Source organism: Coccinella septempunctata, chromosome 7, assembly GCF_907165205.1.
Source record: "Coccinella septempunctata chromosome 7, icCocSept1.1, whole genome shotgun sequence".
In the NCBI taxonomy this organism is placed as follows: domain Eukaryota; kingdom Metazoa; phylum Arthropoda; class Insecta; order Coleoptera; family Coccinellidae; genus Coccinella; species Coccinella septempunctata.
In genome coordinates this window covers 1,241,802-1,261,443 of record NC_058195.1, presented here as the reverse complement: position 1 = coordinate 1,261,443, position 19,642 = coordinate 1,241,802, and the positions used below count along the sequence as shown (strand labels likewise).

Sequence of the window (19,642 nt, the reverse complement as noted above, 5' to 3'; positions counted from 1 at the left end):
CAAAATTCAAAGAGATAGTTTCGTTTATAGTGCGACAAGAATTTTTGAAAAATACGACGTCCAGAAGTTTTAATTTATGTACCTCTTGCGCCATCTATAAGTAAACCATCGAAGTGAGTAGTTGTGAAAGGCAGAATTCTTCATGTGTCCCAGAGGAGAGATCTACACCGACTCTAACGAGACAGTGGCGACAACTGTGGTCTCGTTTTTCATCGTTTTAGCAAGAATATGGCGGATTTGGTCACGTGACGTGACGTGAGCCGATCCGCATTCCGAATTAGCGATCATAGCATTGAAATCTGTGCTTTTAAGCCGCCATATTCTTGCTAAATTTCCAATTGTGGCCACTGTGTTTGATAGAGTCACTGTAGAGAGATCTACAATGAACAGTGGCGGCTCGTGATCTAGTTCACTAGGGGGCTACTTTTAGAATAATAATAAAAATATGAAATTTTAAAACCAGTTTTCCGCAAAATTTTATGCAATTTATAATTCTTTTTGAAACATACCTGTTCTTATCTACTTGCTCGTTGTGCTTAATAATATTATTCCGGTATTCTAATTGAGCAGCGATATTAGTCGTAACCAGAAAAGCTAATTCTGTCGAACAATTTACATGCTTGGCAGATAGCTCATGCTTCTTAATTTTTTCATTGAGGTGCTTCAAATCTCTAAATCCTGCCCTTGCCCATACGTTATCAATTGTTATACACTGTTCTTGAGAAGTTTTTGGAGTTTTATCTGCCTGGGTTAAATTTAAATCGGGAGTCGGTCTACCCAGCAGTTGAATACGGCTTTTTTTCGCCAGCGAAAGCCTCGCGAAATCAGTTTTCAAAATATTTTGAACACTATTGTCCGCCGTGATTTGAAAACGTAAACAAACAAATACGAACGCACGCGGGCAGCGGCTAGACTGAAGCGGATAGGGGCGACTTTTATCGTAGCCCTTTTACTCCTTAAAACGACCGACACGAAGAGTTGCGGCTGGAGCCGAATGACTGTCCGAATGCAAGAATTCGGGGCTACACGATTCATCGCCCATGCAGGGACGAACTGCTAGATTATGATTGAAATGAACAAAACTGCAGGAGTCGCATGAAAGTTTTACATTAATAAATTATATAAATAACCGTGGAAAGTAATATTTTCATTGAAAATCGTATGGGAAGATAAATAGCATAAAAGGATTGATTTCTTGTGATTTCTTGTATGGGGGGCTGTAGCCCTATAGCCCTCACAGACCAGCCGCCACTGACAATGAAGCTCAATGAATTAATGGAAATTTAAATTGATCCACTCAAACTCAGATGTCGCTAGAGTCACTGTGAATAGCTGTTTCGCAAAACAGGGTGAACAGGGACGGCCCAAGGGTGGAGGAGACAAGGGTGATTGCTTACTCTGTTGCATAAACAACTTTGCTCTTTTATCTATGAATAACAGATTACAAAGGATTACCCCATGAAGCAGGCATTGGATTTCTAGTAGGTTTGATTGTTTGAGCTTCAAAACGAAGTTAATTCATAATTTTTTTACTCGGACGATCTCATTTTTTAACCGAAGAAAAGTGCAGAAAAAGATTATTTTACTTGAAAGTTTTTGATATTATCAGAAATTGGTGCATTTCACAAAGAATGCGAAATTACGAAGCTCATACTCGATAAAAATGCATAAAAAAGTGATGGCATTTAAAAATTCATTAGCTCTAAAAATGGACCACTATATCATGTTGTGAAACAAAGAAATTCCTCGGAAACGTTCAAACACGTGCTGCCCCATTCTATCCGTCGCCCTCGTATGTATTCATTCAGCAGATCGCAGAATCGCATTATCTCGCCCAATCACCATATATGCGACCCCCCCGTCCAAGATCCATAACCTACAATCAAGATATCATGATCAAGTGTCATCAATCCAAGATAAATAAATTCAATTCGACCCCCCCAATGCGATCTAGTCTTCCGCAAAGCAGCTCGCCCGATTTCCATGCAATTTGGCATGGACCGAGGCCAAATTGAATCCGAAACTCGAATTAGTATCGTCAACATCATGGGGCAATTATCACAAAGGACCCCGTACCGTCACCCCCTCGAATAAATTATTCAAAGAGTCTATCGAGTTGAGAGGGTGGCGCCCACGTCGTGGATTAAAGACCGAATTGGAGTGGCTAATTTGTTTAATGACGATTCTGTGGCCATGTTTTCCGCTCTTGTCCTCTTATTAATATTTCTGTGGTTACCGCGAAGTTCCGACCACAAATTTCAATATTCATTATAATCTCGCATCTGTGGTTTAGCGTGAATGAATTTGAAATTGTCTGTAGTTGGACATGTTCGTGATGAATGCTGTACTTGAAGAAATGTTGAAAGTTGAAAGTAGTTTTCTTGGAAATCAAGGTCTGTATTTCAGAATTACCTACTTACGATTGAGTTATTCATACAATCATAAGATAAAATATCTGCTTTCTGCCGTGACAAACTTGTACTTCCTACTTCCTACTGGGAAATCTTACTCCGCAAAATTCACTATCCAATCTTTAAGTAACTACATACTACATTTATTGAAAACAATGATAACGGAATCAAATACGACTGAACAAATCCAATTATTATGAATCCAGTTATTCTTATGCAGATTCTAAGATGAAATACCTAACTCAGTTCAAATGACAAATGACACCTAATTTCCAGTTTTCAGAAGAATCTTTCGATTCGTTTGTAACTGGAAATTGGTATGTCCGAGATATTAAAACTCGGTTGTGGTTCTTTCGAAGTCGATAGTTTCTGATTCGTATCAAAAATTAAATGATAATATTTATAATTGAGAACGAGTTGATAATTTAGCGTAATACCTTTCATTTCAGGCTTCTCTCTGCCCGTCCCTGTGGCGCAGAGGATAGCGCGTTGGACTTCTAATCCAAAGGTCGTGGGTTCGATCCCCGCCAGGGATGCAACAATTTTTTGACGAGAAAATGGGTAAGTACAAATTTTACTTTTTATAAAACGCATCGTTTAGCATTGCTTGTGTGGTACTAGTTTCAATTTTCAATCCAATTCGATTGGTGATTTTTTTAAATATTGAAAAAAATTAAACTACACTGAAAAATTAACTAGCTCTGGCCAAATGAATGAGGTAATAGAATTTTACTGCATGTGATTTCCAATCGATGAGTTTCAGATCATTTTCGGCTAAAAATTCGAAAGCTATAGACACTTGGTCAACATTTTTCTCGGAAAATGCTGAAGAAAAAATATTGTATTACATAACGAGCATATACAGTGTGTCAATTTGAAAAGGTGAAAATCAGAACAACTGCAAAAAGAGGTAAACTTTGGTTGGTAGGTTGGTATAGGTACAGGTGGGCTACTTGTATAGCGATATCTCTATGTTCGGAGGCTCCTGTCTGTGATTCCGAAAATGAAGTTTGACTAGACCAGTGAATAATGGTTCGTCAATCACAAGTGGTTTATGAATGTCGTAAAGCTCAAGGAAACGCGTATATTATGCTCTCATCATGCTTCGTTGGTGGATGAAATATCTTTTCGAGTGAAAAAGACGCCGGTGTCGATGCGAACCAGAAAGGACGAAACCAAAGTGACCAGAAGGGTAGGTGCTCCGAAAAAGGCAGCCGAGAGAAGAAACGGTTTAAAATTTAAACGAATAAGGGTTGGAAAAAGCAACGTCAGTCTACTTTAGCAGCAGGAGCAGCAGCAGAAGGGATATAAAACTTCGGTCTCGGCGGGCACGATGGCGCGGGGGATGGGGGGCGGGGCCGACGCTCTACCAGGCGGCTTTGATCTCTTCATATCTCTTACAGATGCAAATTTCATTTCGTTCCGCCGTTCCCCATCAAAAATATGAACTAAACGATAACTTTATTCATTATTCATACCTCGGGCCACGCTGCCGCACCGCACCCCGCCCCTTTCGTATACGTATAGACCGCCGCGACACACGATGCACACGTCCGATACTCAATCACGTACTTACCGCCCGTCCCGCTATTTAGGTACTTACTTACTTATTGTTTTATACGGAACCCCGAACATCGATTATTCTCTTCCGCCTCTCGTGAATCAATTTGCCGGACGCCTCACCGGTCGAACGGCCGCGTTCCACAATTACTGTCCGAATCGCGAAGGGAACGAGGAAAAAAGACGTTTTCACAAAAAAAAAGATTGGACGAAAGTCCGAGGCGCGGCGATCGGTTATTGCTCGTAGATTCGTACGGATTAGTCAATATTTCATAGGAAGACACCGCTTACAATCAGAATATCGAGTTGCCTTGAAGAAAACTAGCGTTAAAAAAGTTTCTTATCCACGATCATCGCACGAAACGATCGCAATCCATCCGTTTCTTTTGGCATTAAAACATATTCGAGAATCACTTGGGATTAATGAGCTTTTATTAAACATTTATTAATCACTAGTGATTTATGAGTCATTATTCACTGGTCCATCAAACTTCATGGTTTTATGCTCTGAACATAGTAGAAAGTATTGTGAATGAGGTGAGATATTTCAGGAAAAATATTTTTACAATTGTGGGTAAAGTATAGGGTGGGCAAAATTCGTTGTTTACCGAGGGGATCTCGAGAACTATAGCAGCTACAAGAAAACGGGTGACACATTCTCGAACTCTTTTTTTATGACTGATCCAAATCTGAAAACAGAATCGGCCTATCATTTTTAGATTTCAAGTTATAAACAAAAGTTGAGATTTGACGATTCCGAAAAGTTCTCATTACTTTTTTGTCTTTGAAGTTACAAATCTGAAACTTGAACCTTCTTATAGGCACTTTCATACGTGGAATCTACTGACAAAAGATTTTTTTCCAATTCAAAAATAATAGATTCAATAAAAGTTTACATTTAAAAAAATGAAAGTTCAGCTAATGATTCGAAATTAAAAAATATTTCGAGCTCGTCAGTGGATTCTACGTAGGAAAGTGCCTGTAGAAGGTTCAAGTTTCAGATTTGTATCTTCAAGGACAAAAAAGTTATGAGAACCTTACGAAATTGTCAAACTCAAAAACGAAGTATCGTAGGAGGCTGCGGTTTTCACCATTCGTTGTTTCTCCGAAAAAAAGCTCGAAAATGAGTCATCTGTTTTCTTCTAGCTGCTATAGTTCTCGAGTAGACAACGAATTTTGCCCACCCTGTACAGTATATTCTTCTCGCATATCACGATCTTAGCATTAAGTGATCATAATATCCCTTCCTGGAGGATTATGATAATCATAAAATAATTGTGATTGATGAGCCATTATTCACTGATTGTCTGTCAATAATTCATATATGATTCATCAGCTATTAACTGGTCAATCAAACTTCTTGGTCACAACCACAGTAACCCATCTTTTTGAGAATTATTCCAAAATCCAGTTTTGACACGAATATCTCCTAGAAAAGTCATTGTAGAGCTAAAATTGATACATAATCTGAAAGAGCAACTCTTCTTCTAGTAATAAATTTCATCGACCTCGACAGTCTTTTTGAGAATTCTTCGGAGGCATATGGTTTATAAGCAACTAGCCAGAGAGGTGACTCCTATGGGTGCCTGGGCTTGATTTTGCTATTCTAGATAAGGCATTTCTAGACCAACGGATCCAACACTGTCACACGAACAGTGTAGATCTCCCAACACTATCTGGCCTGTATTGAAATATTCTTTTTGTTGGCGACGATCGAAACGAATCGAAGCGCGTTAAAAGGCCTCTCATCGCCGCCGCGATCAGCGCGTTTTCCCTGGAAATGAATAAACATCAACCGACGCCGACGACGCGTACAGTCACGTCGACGGCGACACGGTTGAGCGTGGGACGCGTATCATCCCAGCAGCAGCGTCGAAATTGATAGGCAATTCCGGCCGCCTATCGCGTCAGCCACGGCCGATCGCATTAGCCACTTGGGCCCGCTTTGATTTCGCATTCCACCCCATTAAAATTCAAACGGGCCTGACATTTCGACAACAATATCGCGTCAGATGGCAGCTACGCTCGGTATTAATAGTTAATCGTCGAAATACGGCGATTACGCGAATTGGATTAATGGCGACCGGGGTTATAGGCGAAGCGATAAGGAACTGCTTGGAATTCGTACTTTCTCTTCCCGATCATCAACTATTCATGGAGCAACATCTTTATCGCTGTGAATGGGTCGGGAGGATAAGTGATTGAGCATTATGCGTCGTTTTCTTGTGATATCATCACTCTAGATTCCCTTTCACTCTCAAAGGAAATATGGAGGCCAGAACGCTTGCCAGTCCTTTCTATGGTTTAGGAAAATGTTCCTATAGGAAATAATTTGCTCGCCACGGGTGTTACGGATTCGTTCAAACAAGACAGCACAGAAACATGGTGGTTCACCTCCGAGTGCCTTCTGTCTCCCCCCGGGTTTTCACACCAGCAAGATTCGTACTAACAGTAGAGTTGGGGACAATAGATCTTAAGATAGCAGTGCAATGAAAGCTCTCAAAATCTACAATCTACCCTCACTGCAGTCAGAAGACTGGACGCCTTTCTAGGGTTTAGGAAAATGTTCCTATAGGAAATAATTTGCTCGTCTCGGGTGTTACGGATTCGTTCAAACAAGACGGCACAGAAACATGGTGGTTCACCTCCGAGTGCCTTATGTCTTCCCCCGGGTTTTCACACCAGCAAGATTCTTACTAATAGTAGAGGTGGGGACAATAGATCTTAAGATAGCAGTGCAATGAAAGCCCTCAAAATCTACAATGTACCCTCACTGCAGTCAGAAGACTGGACGCCTTTCTAGGGTTTAGGAAAATGTTCCTATAGGAAATAATTTGCTCGCCACGGGTGTTACGGATTCGTTCAAACAAGACGGCACAGAAACACGGTGGTTCACCTCCGAGTGCCTTTTGTCCCCCCCCGGGTTTTCACACCAGCAAGATTCCTACTAACAGTAGAGGTGGGGACAATAGATCTTAAGATAGCAGTGCAATGAAAGCTCTCAAAATCTACAATCTACCCTCACTGCAGTCAGAAGACTGGACGCCTTTCTAGGGTTTAGGAAAATGTTCCTATAGGAAATAATTTGCTCGCCACGGGTGTTACGGATTCGTTCAAACAAGACGGCACAGAAACACGGTGGTTCACCTCCGAGTGCCTTTTGTCCCCCCCCGGGTTTTCACACCAGCAAGATTCCTACTAACAGTAGAGGTGGGGACAATAGATCTTAAGATAGCAGTGCAATGAAAGCCATCAAAATATTGGACTATCTTTTCCAATCAAATTATATGATGATCAAAATAACAACCGCTCGATTTTACATTGGTGGACTTGATTAACTATCTTAATCGTCCGAATTCTCTCATGGCCAACTTCCCGACGCCACGTGTATTCTGTGCAAGCAACGTCGGCGTCTCCTCTCTAAATTCAAATTGAATCGCTTTGAAACCAGCCGCTGCGGCGTTCACAAGACGAGGCGGCGGAAGACGGGGTGGGGGAGGGCACCCCTAACTCGGTAGCCTACTCGATTCTCGCAATCAGACGTAAATCTGATTTCGTATTTCGTGATTCGAATGAACCTTAGTTGAAGATGGTCGCCACGGATGGCGTATACGGCTTTATTGACGAAGCTGCGCGAGATTCCGACGGAGGTTGGACAAAGAAGAAAAAGCCGAATGTAAACTACTGAATATTTTTCCATTTCCTAATTGAAAACCGCTCATCAGATTCAACTGCGTCGGCAACTATGGTCAAGACATTCCTTGGCAACGAAGTGATCGACTGGCTCGGTGCAGAGTACGGCGGAACCGGGAAAAACGTTGTAATGAATTCATGAATACCGGGTGTTCCATTTTCTACGTCATTCAGCACCTACAAAGCTCGAAAAGTCGATATACACTTGGATTCCCGCAGATTTCGATGAAGACCGATGGAATTCTGATCGATGAGAAATCAGGAAAATCGCCTTCGGCGAACGGGGACGTGATCGGGACCGCCCGTAGAATTCGCAGTTTCGCCTAATTCGATCTTTCCGTTGCCAAATTGGCGCGAACAAAGGCGAATTTCGTTACTGCTTTATTTATTAGCGCTCGGGCTCGGCCGAGACGCCTTCAGAGCCTTATCGAGTTGCGGACGCGTCTTATCCGGTTAACTTCTTCGATGGGTTATTTGTTCCGACTCTGAATCGTTCCTATCGATTGCCGCGTAACGAAGTCACGTGCCGTCGGATCCACGGAAATTCGGCGTATACGGAGTGGAGGAGATTAACAACCAACAACGTACGATTTGGTCTTGGTGTTATATGTTTGTTGCAGAAATGGTAGTTTCGGCATGTGCAACTTGAGCAAATCGTACGGTGGATACAGGATACAGAAAGAATAAAGTAAAGTGTGCCGGGGGTGGGATGTTCCTTAAAGTGTTGCATATAAGCGTAGATAGAGGTTTAGTCTATGCATATAAGCCGGGCTTGGAATACGCAGTGGTGTATACTATACGGCCACTGCTGAAGATCGTCTTTTGATCATCGTCGACTGCACGTTCGTGATTTAAGAGCAAGTAGGCGGGGATCAAAACGAACGTCAAATATTCGTGAAATGAATTGATGTCTATTAATCGTATCAATCGGTACTTGGACCTCTGCTTTACGTAATATACGTCTATGATATCCCGAAGAATGCTAGAAATATGCTCACCTTGTACGCAGATGACACAGGAATAGCGTTCAGACATCGACGCCCAGAGATCATACACCGGAGACTGCAGGAAGCCATAGATGAATTACTTAAATGGTGCATCAAATGGAAATCCAAATCAATGGAAGAAAGACTCAAGCGATATTACTGCAAAAGAGAAGATTGAGGATGGAAGAAAACCTTGAAGTTGATGGAGAAGAGGTTGAATGGAAAAATGAAGCAACATACCTAGGAGTGAAGCTTGACAGAGGACTCACATGGAAAAACCACATCAAATGTGCTGTTGATAAAACAAAAGCCGCAATGAGTAGACTTTATCCACTCATCAAGTCATATGAATAAGAACATCGAGTTGACGATGATTAAAACTATTGCGCGACCACAACTCACATATGGATCGGCGGCATGGGGCTTCGCAGCCAAGACCCACATCAAGAGAATACAGGCCACTGAGAATAAACTCCTTAATATGGCGATGGACGTACCCTGGTTTGTTAGGAACAAACAAATCTACAAGGACTTGGAATGGGAACCAGTTACAGAATTTATGAAGAGAAAGGCGGAAAGGATATTCGACAAAGCCAAACAACATCCAAATGAGGAACTACGAAGATAAGTCGACTACGATCCAACGGAAGAAGCTAGAAGGTCAAGAACCTACCACCGAAGACCGAGAGATCAGTTAAGGATTTAAATGTAACCAAAGAAGAGCTCAACCTATAAAAGCTATAGGCAGCATACAACTATCAACACGACTATGATCGTGTGAGAGTACAGAAACCATAAGAGTCAACTGGTTAATAGGCAAAATGCCCGGAACCTATGAAGAAGCAGTTAAGGGTTTTTAGTGGGTCTCGAGCCCAGAGAGTGAGAATCCCCACACTTTTCCCCCTCAGCAGAGGGTGTGTTCGTCTGTTTTGCAGATTTTCCCCCTGCTACACCAAAAAAAAAACAAAACAAAATTTGGTGAGCAGTGCATTTGTTGAAAGCCATTCGCCCTAATCCGCCCATGTTCTTCACGGTGGCGTATCAGCTCCGTACGTAGAAATTCCGCGAAAAATCTAATACAACTTTCAACGCTGGAAGACGTCCCTCATATACACCAATATATTCGGTCTATTTATCGGGCAATACATAAAGAACGCTTGCGGCGGCGGCAACGGATACGCGGGTCTGATTTATCCGCGACCGGGCGTAAAATGTATTTCAATACGGCGATCGAATAAAAGTCATTTTTCACGAGGCGCGGGAAATGCCCCATAGAAAATTGGCGACATGTTTATATTTATAAGAGTTTTCCAGTTTTCCGCCGGAATTTTATATGTCGGATATGGGATTTTTATGAGCTTTATTTGTTGCCGCATGATTTATGTATGTGCCGCAGGAACGGTTGAACGAGGTGTGGTTCGGAAATTGATCATGAATAAATATTTATCGCGCGTTTTGTTAGAAGCTGGGGCGGAAAAAATCGCGATCGATTTTTCTGATTGAAAGTCTAAAATAGGGAATGTTCAGTTACGATATACGTGGTGACTCTTTGACTCGTATGAATATTTCAACAGTAGATTCTTGATCTTTTTCGAACACGCAAGATATCACCCATGTCTTCCAGTTTTCCCATTATGACCATCACGTACCATTAAAACACCAAAAAAAACTAAGAAACGCTATCTAATGCATATTTGAACGTTTCGTAAAATGAAAGTATTCTTCATATTTTCACGTATAATGCGCCGTTTTCGAGTAAATCACAAAAATATCTGATGTGATATGTATTCGGAAAATTTGATACTTTGTCTGAACTTCTTCTCTGTTTAAAAGATCCACAGATGTGTAGTGTCACAGATTTAGCTTGTTATTCTGAAGGTCATTTCGTTTTTCAAGGAGTGGCACAGCTCATTATGAAATTAACTATATCTTTTTATTGGGGCCGAATCGGAAAAATGGCAAAGGCTAAAAGTCCACCTTTAGGTTCAGGGGATAATTCGCATTGAATAAACTTCAATATGTTTCGGATTGTCAATATGACAGTTGTTAGTTGTCAATATGACAGTTTTCAGTTGTTTATATGACAGTTGTTAGTTGTCAATATGACAGGTGACAGTTGTCAATATGACAAGTGACAGTTGTCAATATGACAGGTGACAGTTGTCAATATGACAGTCGTCAGTTGTCAATATGGCAGTCTTCAGTTATCAATGGGGCAGTCGTAAGTTGTCAATGTGGCAGTCGTCAGTTGTCAATATGGCAGTCGTCAGTTGTCAATATGGCAGTCGTCAGTTGTCAATATGACAGTTGACGAAAATTGCACCATTTTTTTACGCATTTTTCAGATATTTCCGATGATTCCTCGAAGATGAACCGAAAACGCAGGAAATATAGAAAATATCCGACAGAAGGAAGAATCGATGGTCTCCCCCGTCCCTCTCAATCTTTCCAGAAATAGATATTATCCGCAATTACGGGGTGAATCTCTCGGGCCGGAACGTAATTCCCATCCTACTCCGGTACCAAAACACGCGAATCCGACCTCTCACGCGATATATAAAACCCCATTTACCACCTTAATCACCCCCGAAATGAAAAGAAAGTCAAAATAAAACAATTTGTCACAATCCGCGCGCAAAGAAAGCCCCCCTAAACAAATCTATTAACTGTCTCCCCCTAATCCCGGATCGTAAAAAAACTGTTTAGCGTTTGTGTCCATAAAGTGTATTGGCATCCCGCCTACCCCCACCCTCGCCTCATCGCCGCGACCGATTCGTCCTCTTTCTCTCCCGCCAAACGGTCTCTTATCTTCCGTCCTTGACCGGGCCACGCCCCTTTCCCGCGCGAACTCGCGCATGTCCGCCGGCTTCGGTCCTCCCATAGCAACCGACTCTCGTCTGTCATATGGTGGTCGCAGCCTCCTCGATCCGAAGAAGAGATTCGTGTGGGAGATCCGACAGAGCTTTTCCGCGAGGCGTCCTATCCGCGCGTCTCCGATTTTCCCGAAGAAGTTTTCCCCGAGATTGTCGTCCTCCTATTTTTGCACAAGTCACAATGGGGACTTTTGAGTTGTAATTGTTTTTTCGAGAACTTTGACGAACGTTTGTGAATATTTGGTGGTTTTTTCGTCGGGTGTTTTGGGGGTTTCCCCCAGGTAGTCATCACGATTTTCGGCGATACACATAAGGTAATTGTTGTGATTTTTGGTACTTGAGATTTCTGAGAGTTATTCCAATTTTTTTTTACCTTTATTGCCATAGGTGCTCGAAAAAAGTTTGATAATAAATGTGGTCAAGTGGTGTTCATGGTAGCTAAAAAAAACGAGTTACCGCAATGTCGTAAGCGATGAATATTGAATATTTTCTTGTATTTCGTTTCCTATATCAGCACTGTATCATCCCTAAAATGTTATCATTTATTAACGTTGTTTATTTCAATTCGTACTTACAAAAGTTGACAGATTCAAATAAATCCATTTAATCTGTCATTTCATATTATATCTGAACGTCCTTCTGCTTTGTCAGGTTGACAAACATAGAATACTAGTATGTGATGTGTTATGTTTTATTGTTAATTCTGTGGATCTTTTAAACAGAGTTGTATTCATCCAAAGTACCCAATTTTCCGAATATCACAGTTTTTTTTTATTATTTGAATATTAAATTGCTGGAAAACGGCGCGTTACACAGAAAAATATGAGGAATACTTTTATTTTACAAAACGTTCAAATATTCACTAGATAGCGTAAAACTTAGTTTCAAGAGTTCGGTTCATTGAATTTTTGGTATTTTTATGGTACGTAATGGTCATAATGAGAAAACTGGAAGACGTGGGTGATATCTGGTATTCGAAAGAAATTCATCAGATAAATGAAAAACTTTACTCCGAAATTCATCTCATTCGATAAAAAAGTTTGTGAGATGAAACTAGAAGTAACATTTTATTATGGTTTTTCAACAGCCTGTATCATTTGAACCGAGCCGATTCGAAAAAAAATGGTAAAGGAAAAAAGTGATCCTTTTGACCTCAAGAATCTACTGTTAAAATATTCGTACGAGTCAAAGACTCACCCTGTATAATGCCTCATAAAACAGCTGGATTTCTCAATCATTCTATGAAAAAAGCTAAAAATGAAATTAATAAGTAATAGAAACCTTCTATCACCCGAAACTCTAGATAAAGTAGTATGTACTCATCATTTCCCTTCATCTTCCATCCACTTCTTAGAAGTGTACAGGGTGATGCATCTGAAAAGAATTCTTGTCATTCGACTAATAAGAGTATCAACTCGATAAATTCTCTTCGAATTCAATCTCTCGCTGACCCGTTCCCCGGTACGCCGCTGCTTCGGCCCGGTAGGTACTCCAGAAACAGGAAGCCGACACTTCTTGGCAATTACGCCAATGCGCGTATAGAGAGAGATAAGATTGAAAACGCTGATGCGTACCCCCCGGTAATTGAATGTGTCGTACGCTCTTCAATCTAATCCGCTAATTCGATCTCTTTGTACACCGGATACTTGCGGAATCCGATCTGGACGCGAACCCTGGATAGACGGCGAAATTCACACACACCTACAGTGTCGTTATCTACTGATGACATCTCGCTGAACGGGAGGACAGAGGATTAACAGGTGTTCTCGAGTATTTAAAGGGAACAACGAACAACTCTGTTTTTTCTCATGTTCAGGCAGAGGTGAGAAGATCCCGAACAACAGTTGGAGAAGGGACCAAACTTGATGAGAACGTTGGTCTACTAAAGTGGCTCCTCAAAGTTGAATCGCTCCTAGAGAACATCAACGAGTCTCAGCAGATGGCAATAAGGAGAAACTATTATATGTTGTGTTAACACACATTCAGTGTGACCTATACTTCATTCAACTTTATTTTAGCAGTCGGTTGGCCATGGAAATTTGACACATTTCACTCTGTATAGTACGAAAATGTGGGGTTATGAAACTTGTCAAAACATTTTTGGGTTTTAAATCAACGCTATGTTGCCCGTTCTACGTAAAAGTTTCTGTTATTACGTATTTTATCAGAATGTCGAATCTCTTCGGAAAATATCTGACGAACATAATTGAAGTTTATACAAACTAATTGAAGGCATACCAAATCCAGTTATTTGCATGGAAAATACAAGAGATCAGTATATAATATCATAATATCCACTAGCTTGAGGAGAGTTAATGTTCGTTATCTTCTTTGGCTTACATCATTTGTAGATTTCAAAAATATTAACCCGAAGATGAAATGCATATGATGCAGTGGTTGGCAATGGGTATCTCCCGAAGGAATTAACAGATAATTACAAGAATGTTAAATTTTTCAATAAAAATCGGCTTGCATCAATATAAGTAAAAGGAGTTGAAGGAAGTTTCAAGTTAAGATGCAACTTCACCGTTGAACAAAAATTTCACATGAATAAACAGTAACAGGGCAACTTGCGCGTATTTGTGGCTATTCATCTTAATACATTGATTTAATTATAATAATTAGGTATTTATTAGTACCTTAAGACATTTACATTGTATAGGACAAGTCAAATGAAAAATAGAAAAATCCATTTTAGGGAACTTATTCTCCGATGACATTTATCAAAATCCTGTAGTAAACTTTTCGCAAATTCACTCAAAAATAAAATTCTCAAATGCCATCACTTTTTTGGGTCTTCCAATAGAAGGAAATTCTTTGTCATACTCTTCATTCACAATCTTTCTGATTGTGGAAATATTCAGCTGAAATATAAGTCGTTTAGATTCAGATGAAACATTATATAAATTCTCTTACATTGAATATGTTCGCTATCGTCTGACGTATTGTGGATTTTAGAATATCAGGGTATAACTATTTGAATGAGCGGACCTGAATTCTGAATAGCACTTTCTGAAACCCTGTCTCTTCACCTCACTTTCGGCATTTTCGTAATAAAAATTGATATTAGTTGTGGCAACGGCGTTATGACATTAACGACATTTCATGAGTGCCAACCTAACATCGTTCTAGTTACAAAAACTTGAGAAAATTATTTCATGGCCAACCGACTGCTAAAATAAATTTGAATGAAGTATACGCAGCGAACAGTCGAAATTTCACGAACTCAATCTCATATCCATCCAAGCAAACTCAAAAAATTGTCTTTTCGAATCTTCAGAGGTCAAAAAACGGGAACAAGGCTAGATCACTGGTGGGACGTAGGACTAAACTGAATTGGCTGTTGTCGGTTGATCCTGAATCAAGTTGCATGCCTATGATTAGAAGGAACCGATAGCTAATTCGACAACGTGAGGGCCCCTCAGTAAGGGATATCCATTCTAATGGAATTACATACCCCTATGATCGACTTACCCGGCTCACGATGGTACTATCAACGCCTAGCGCCGGACCGGATTCAGGGAAATTCCGCACTCGGATATTTCGTCGACTCGGATGAGTTTCCTTCACGTTTTCCTCGTCGAAAATGTTGCGGAAACTCAATATATGCTAATTTAAAAAACGAGCCATGTGACGTGATCGCTGAAGGCTGTCGAATTAACGTCAAAGTTAATTCTTGTCTTGATGACAAACTCATTGTCTTGTCTTGAGAAAAAGTGAAGAAATGATGGTTCCCCGATATTTATTTTTTCTCTGACGAACCCAAAATGAAGTCCCGCAGTTTCACTCTTTACCCCGTTTAGTTAAGAGTGTGTTACCAAGAAAATATAGAAAGAAGGCTCAATAGGAGATTGAAAATACTCGGCTCCCTTTGGTATCTCCACACACCACGTCACACAACCCATTGGCGTAACTATCATACAGTCAGGCAGTGCAAATTGAATAATATAACAACGTTTGGGCACAAAAAGTGAAGTTATTTTAAATTACCTTCTTTTTAACTATTATCTATCGATACGCCACTGGTAACGGTCCCAGTTCTATCAATTGAACTTGACTTTGCCACCTTCTACGTCATCCCTCTCCCAATCGGCTTTGAATTGAATTGCAACTTCTTTCTATACTTAATCTTGATTATCACAAAGTGGTAGTCTTATTTTACTATAAGTGACATTGACTCTTCATTAAACAGAACGTCTGCTGAGCCATTTGGGTCCGATTCTGATTCAGAATATTCACTTACAAGCGATAGAGAGGAACGTAAGTTTTAGTTAAAATATAAAATGGTCAGTGCCACTAATGCAAGATAGTGGTAGGTACTGACAGAAAGAAATTCTGTTATTCTTTCGATATTCATCATGTGGACACAAGTACCAACTGCGAAATCATCTTTGACATAAGTTAAAGAGAACGTTATGAGGGATAAATCATGATTTTCGGCAGTTTCGAAAGCATATTGAAAGAAATATTCAAGAAACTAATCGAAATATTCCATATTTGACATCCAGCGTCGATATCCGAATTGAAACGATACGGTCCTGTCGTCGGGCCGGTGGCAATTCCATTCGACCCCCCGCTGTAGGAATAATTGCGTTATCCTTGTTTCTATATGCTAATTGGTAATTATTACCGATACATACAGCACGCGTGATTGGATTACTACCGTTGGCGAGTCCTCAAAAGGAAAAGATCGAAATTCTATTTGGGCTAGATGAAAAATTAATGACGTCCCCGTTTGACGACCGCAAATGGCTCGTATAGAGCCACTGCCTTGTCGTGAACGATATTACGTGTTCGTCGATACATTTATCGTCGATTTTTTTAGTCAAAAGGGAGCAGTAAAAAAATTTGTATCGTTTCTATACGTCCATTTTCCATTAATTCATAATTGAGGTTTGTTCAATTGAAAAAGCAACAAAAAAAGTGTGCGATGGCCGGGAATCGAACCCGGATCAACTGCTTGGAAGGCAACTATGCTGACCATTACACCACCATCGCAGCTATGTCAGTGAATCATACCACGTGACCCTAAACATCGAGCCTCTGAATGATCCATTCATTGTAGCTGTATGTATAATTATCACAAATAATATAAAGTGACGGAATATTTGCAATTATTCGAACTATTAATAGGAATTGCACATAATTCAATTGGTCGTTCTAAATATATGCGCTATGACCATTATATGACCCGTTGAAGAATAAGCTTGGGGAAAAATAAAATCAGTCTAGGAACGTCGAAATCACATTATTCAATTGATTAGGATCAATTGGTGCGATCCCATACATCGAATAATGCGCCTAATAAGTTAGGAATATTTCCACTTTATTAAATACGTGACGGATGCTCCACAGTATGTGTGTGCTGGTGCTGCTGGGGGTAATTTTCGAATCAATTCGTTTCAATTATTCCTCGACTGCGTACAGAGTTCGTTTATAGATTTATATCGCCTCTAGATCCGATAAAAACAACGATATCGCTTTATTGCTCTATTAGGTCGGTCAATCGTGACTAGACTACCATACATCGGAGGCTCTGATTCAGTTTTTACGACTTGCCTAGGATTTTAATAGAATCAATGCAAGGAGATGTTTATAGACGCTTTTTTCGAAGGATATTAATGCTGTTGCATGAAATCACAGAGAAGAAGAATGCTGTTCGGGTCGATTGAAGTGAAAAAAAAGCGTAATGAAATGAACTTCCTGAATACTGAGGCCAAAAACGCTATTCTTAGCTATGTGAGTCGAATCGGTATTACCCACCCCTGACTGTTATCGGTTCTAACCTCACTTATGTCAGTCCTGTCAAACTGACGTCGATTTGTTTACATTTGCGTTTGATAAACGTCAAAAATCTCAATTTTCTCTGGCTTTTTTTGGTTCTTTCTGATCTGAATCCCAGGGTTTAAACTGTTACCGTGCTATGGTCTGATTTCCATTAAAAAAAATAGTTATCGACTAACTTTTTTCACATTAGCAGAAGAACAATAACAATATAGGTACACGTTGCCTCATTAAGTTATCTAAAAATGATATCAAATGACCCGAAATGTGACTCAATAAAGTATGTAGCTGATGCTTCCTTAAAATATGTAATACTATATAACCATGGTTTTTATAACAGCTGATTTTCAATATTATAGTTTTCGAGGTATAATGACCAAAACCTTGTTTGACACCCTATATACGCTCGAATGCAAGACTCACCCTAGTCACCGTCTACAATTTTTATAGAAATATTGTAAGAACTTAAGTTCTTAATCAAATTTTAACAGTATAGACGTCTAGGATATCTTTCTGGGAAAATGATGAGTATTTATAACGAAATCCTGTCGAATCAACTTGTAAAAAAATTATCTAATAAATCATGCACGCTCGAAACATCTTATTCGTTCCCGAATTGAGAACAGACAGTCCGAACGAACACATACGGGTTATATGATTGAGCACGTTATATGTCTCTATATAAGAGCCAGCTATAATTCAAACGTTATTTTTCTAGATCGGTTAATCGCATTATAGGGACGTATTATTTTAAGAGCCGTCTATTAGGTCTTATTTAAATTCAATTCATTCGAGTGCTGCGGGCTCTTTCGTCTCGGACATCACATATAGCACGGCTATTATGGGACATTTGCATTTTTTACACGCAATTTTCTCACCCCTTTTCGTGGGGAAGAGTGATATGGGCCTGGACGTATTGTTGGGTTAGCACGAGAGGAAATGATCAAGTAAAGAATCATTCGAGGATGTTACTTGATTGTAGGAGTCAATTTGATCCATATATGTACAAGGAAAAAGGTAAAGGAAAATGAGCAATTTTGGACCAAAGAAAGTTGTAAAAAAATTGGTTATTTTCGGGTGTTTCAGCCTTTACTATAATGAAATCTTGAGCTGGACTGAATTCGATGAAACACCCGAATGATATTTCAGAATTTCTCCTCATCTATTCCGCTATTGGAATAGACGTCTTCAAGACATTCATCTTGAAAGGGAACAAATTGATACACAGTTTCAATAAGGAAAGACCTCGTTTACTCGTCAGTGATGAAAACGATACGAAATTCCGAGCGGTATCTCGTCAAATCTTTTTGTCGCGGTCCAATTGCGATCGCACCTAATTTACACACAGTTCCAGGATGTGGCTCATTAGCATTTAAATTGCCGTACACACAAACCCAATAATCGTTTTAATAAAGTTAATAATGTAATAAAACAAAACACTCAGGTTCGCGATACCCAGCTGGTTGGACAGTTAGTTTCCACACTGACACACTTGACAAATCGGATGCACACACTCTTCATGCTTCTATATAAATAAATGCATTTATCCCCATCGTTTTTCTTCCACATTTATATTACGAAAGCTATCATAGTATTCTACAGAAATTAGGATTGCTATATTAATAATTAGGCATAAAACTTCTACGAATACGATGAACCACACGAAGGCATTAAATTTCTAATAGACAATTGGCGTCTGCATTCAATCCTATTTGCATATCTAGATTACTTGAATTATACCTACATGAAACAATATAGGAGTCGTTCAGACGCTTAGGAGGTCTAGTAACTGATGTTGAATTAGCTACAAATTAATTCTGATTGAGTTAAATATACGTCTACTGGATATGCGACATCACACTGGCAGAGAGTGCTAGATCCTAGATATTAAACGTCCGATTATAAAATGTATAAGTGTTCCAACGCTGGAATACACGTCCTATTCGATTTTATTTTGAAAATTTTTAGTGTGCAGGTATGTAACACTGATTTTTCTTTTTAGATTGCGGGTAGTGGGGGCAGAGGTATGTTCTGCTATCACTGCCCGCCTTCACTTCATCCTGGTGCCCCTCAGCCAAGGTTGCCCACGTTGGAGTACCCTTTCACACCTAGTCATCCGTGTAAGTATACCTGAAATAATAATAAAATTGTATACACAGACATGTCAATGAAGGATAGATTTTTCGAATGACCACTAAACTTTTCACGAGTTTTGCTTCTCGCGATCATATGCAGGGTGAGCCATCAAAAGTGAAGACCAGAATCCTCCTCAATGGGGTATTTTCCTAAATTTCAAAATATATGTCATCGAAATCCTTATAACTCAAATATATCG

General features: G+C 39.9%; 1 protein-coding gene and 2 non-coding genes across 16 annotated transcripts in view; 2 read left to right on the top strand and 1 right to left on the bottom strand.

Annotated features, from left to right (window-relative positions):
* Positions 1 to 19,642, top strand: part of LOC123317596 (dorsal root ganglia homeobox protein) — a 139,356-nt gene that overhangs the window by 69,354 nt on the left and 50,360 nt on the right. For 12 of the 14 annotated variants that reach the window (XM_044904201.1, XR_006538193.1, XR_006538195.1 and 9 more), the window contains 2 exons: positions 2,861 to 2,972; positions 19,310 to 19,427. In XM_044904201.1, the coding sequence (XP_044760136.1) occupies positions 19,334 to 19,427 (94 nt within the window). In that variant the 5' untranslated portion in view covers positions 2,861 to 2,972; positions 19,310 to 19,333. Of the gene's footprint in view, positions 1 to 1,952; positions 2,394 to 2,860; positions 2,973 to 11,586; positions 11,838 to 19,309; positions 19,428 to 19,642 lie in introns of those variants that run through there. The other 2 variants (XR_006538192.1, XR_006538190.1) reach the window with 2 other exon arrangements.
* Trnar-ucu lies at positions 2,875 to 2,947 on the top strand. The gene has a single exon. It is a non-coding gene; the product is annotated as a tRNA-Arg (tRNA).
* On the bottom strand, positions 16,450 to 16,521 carry Trnag-ucc. Its single transcript has one exon. It is a non-coding gene; the product is annotated as a tRNA-Gly (tRNA).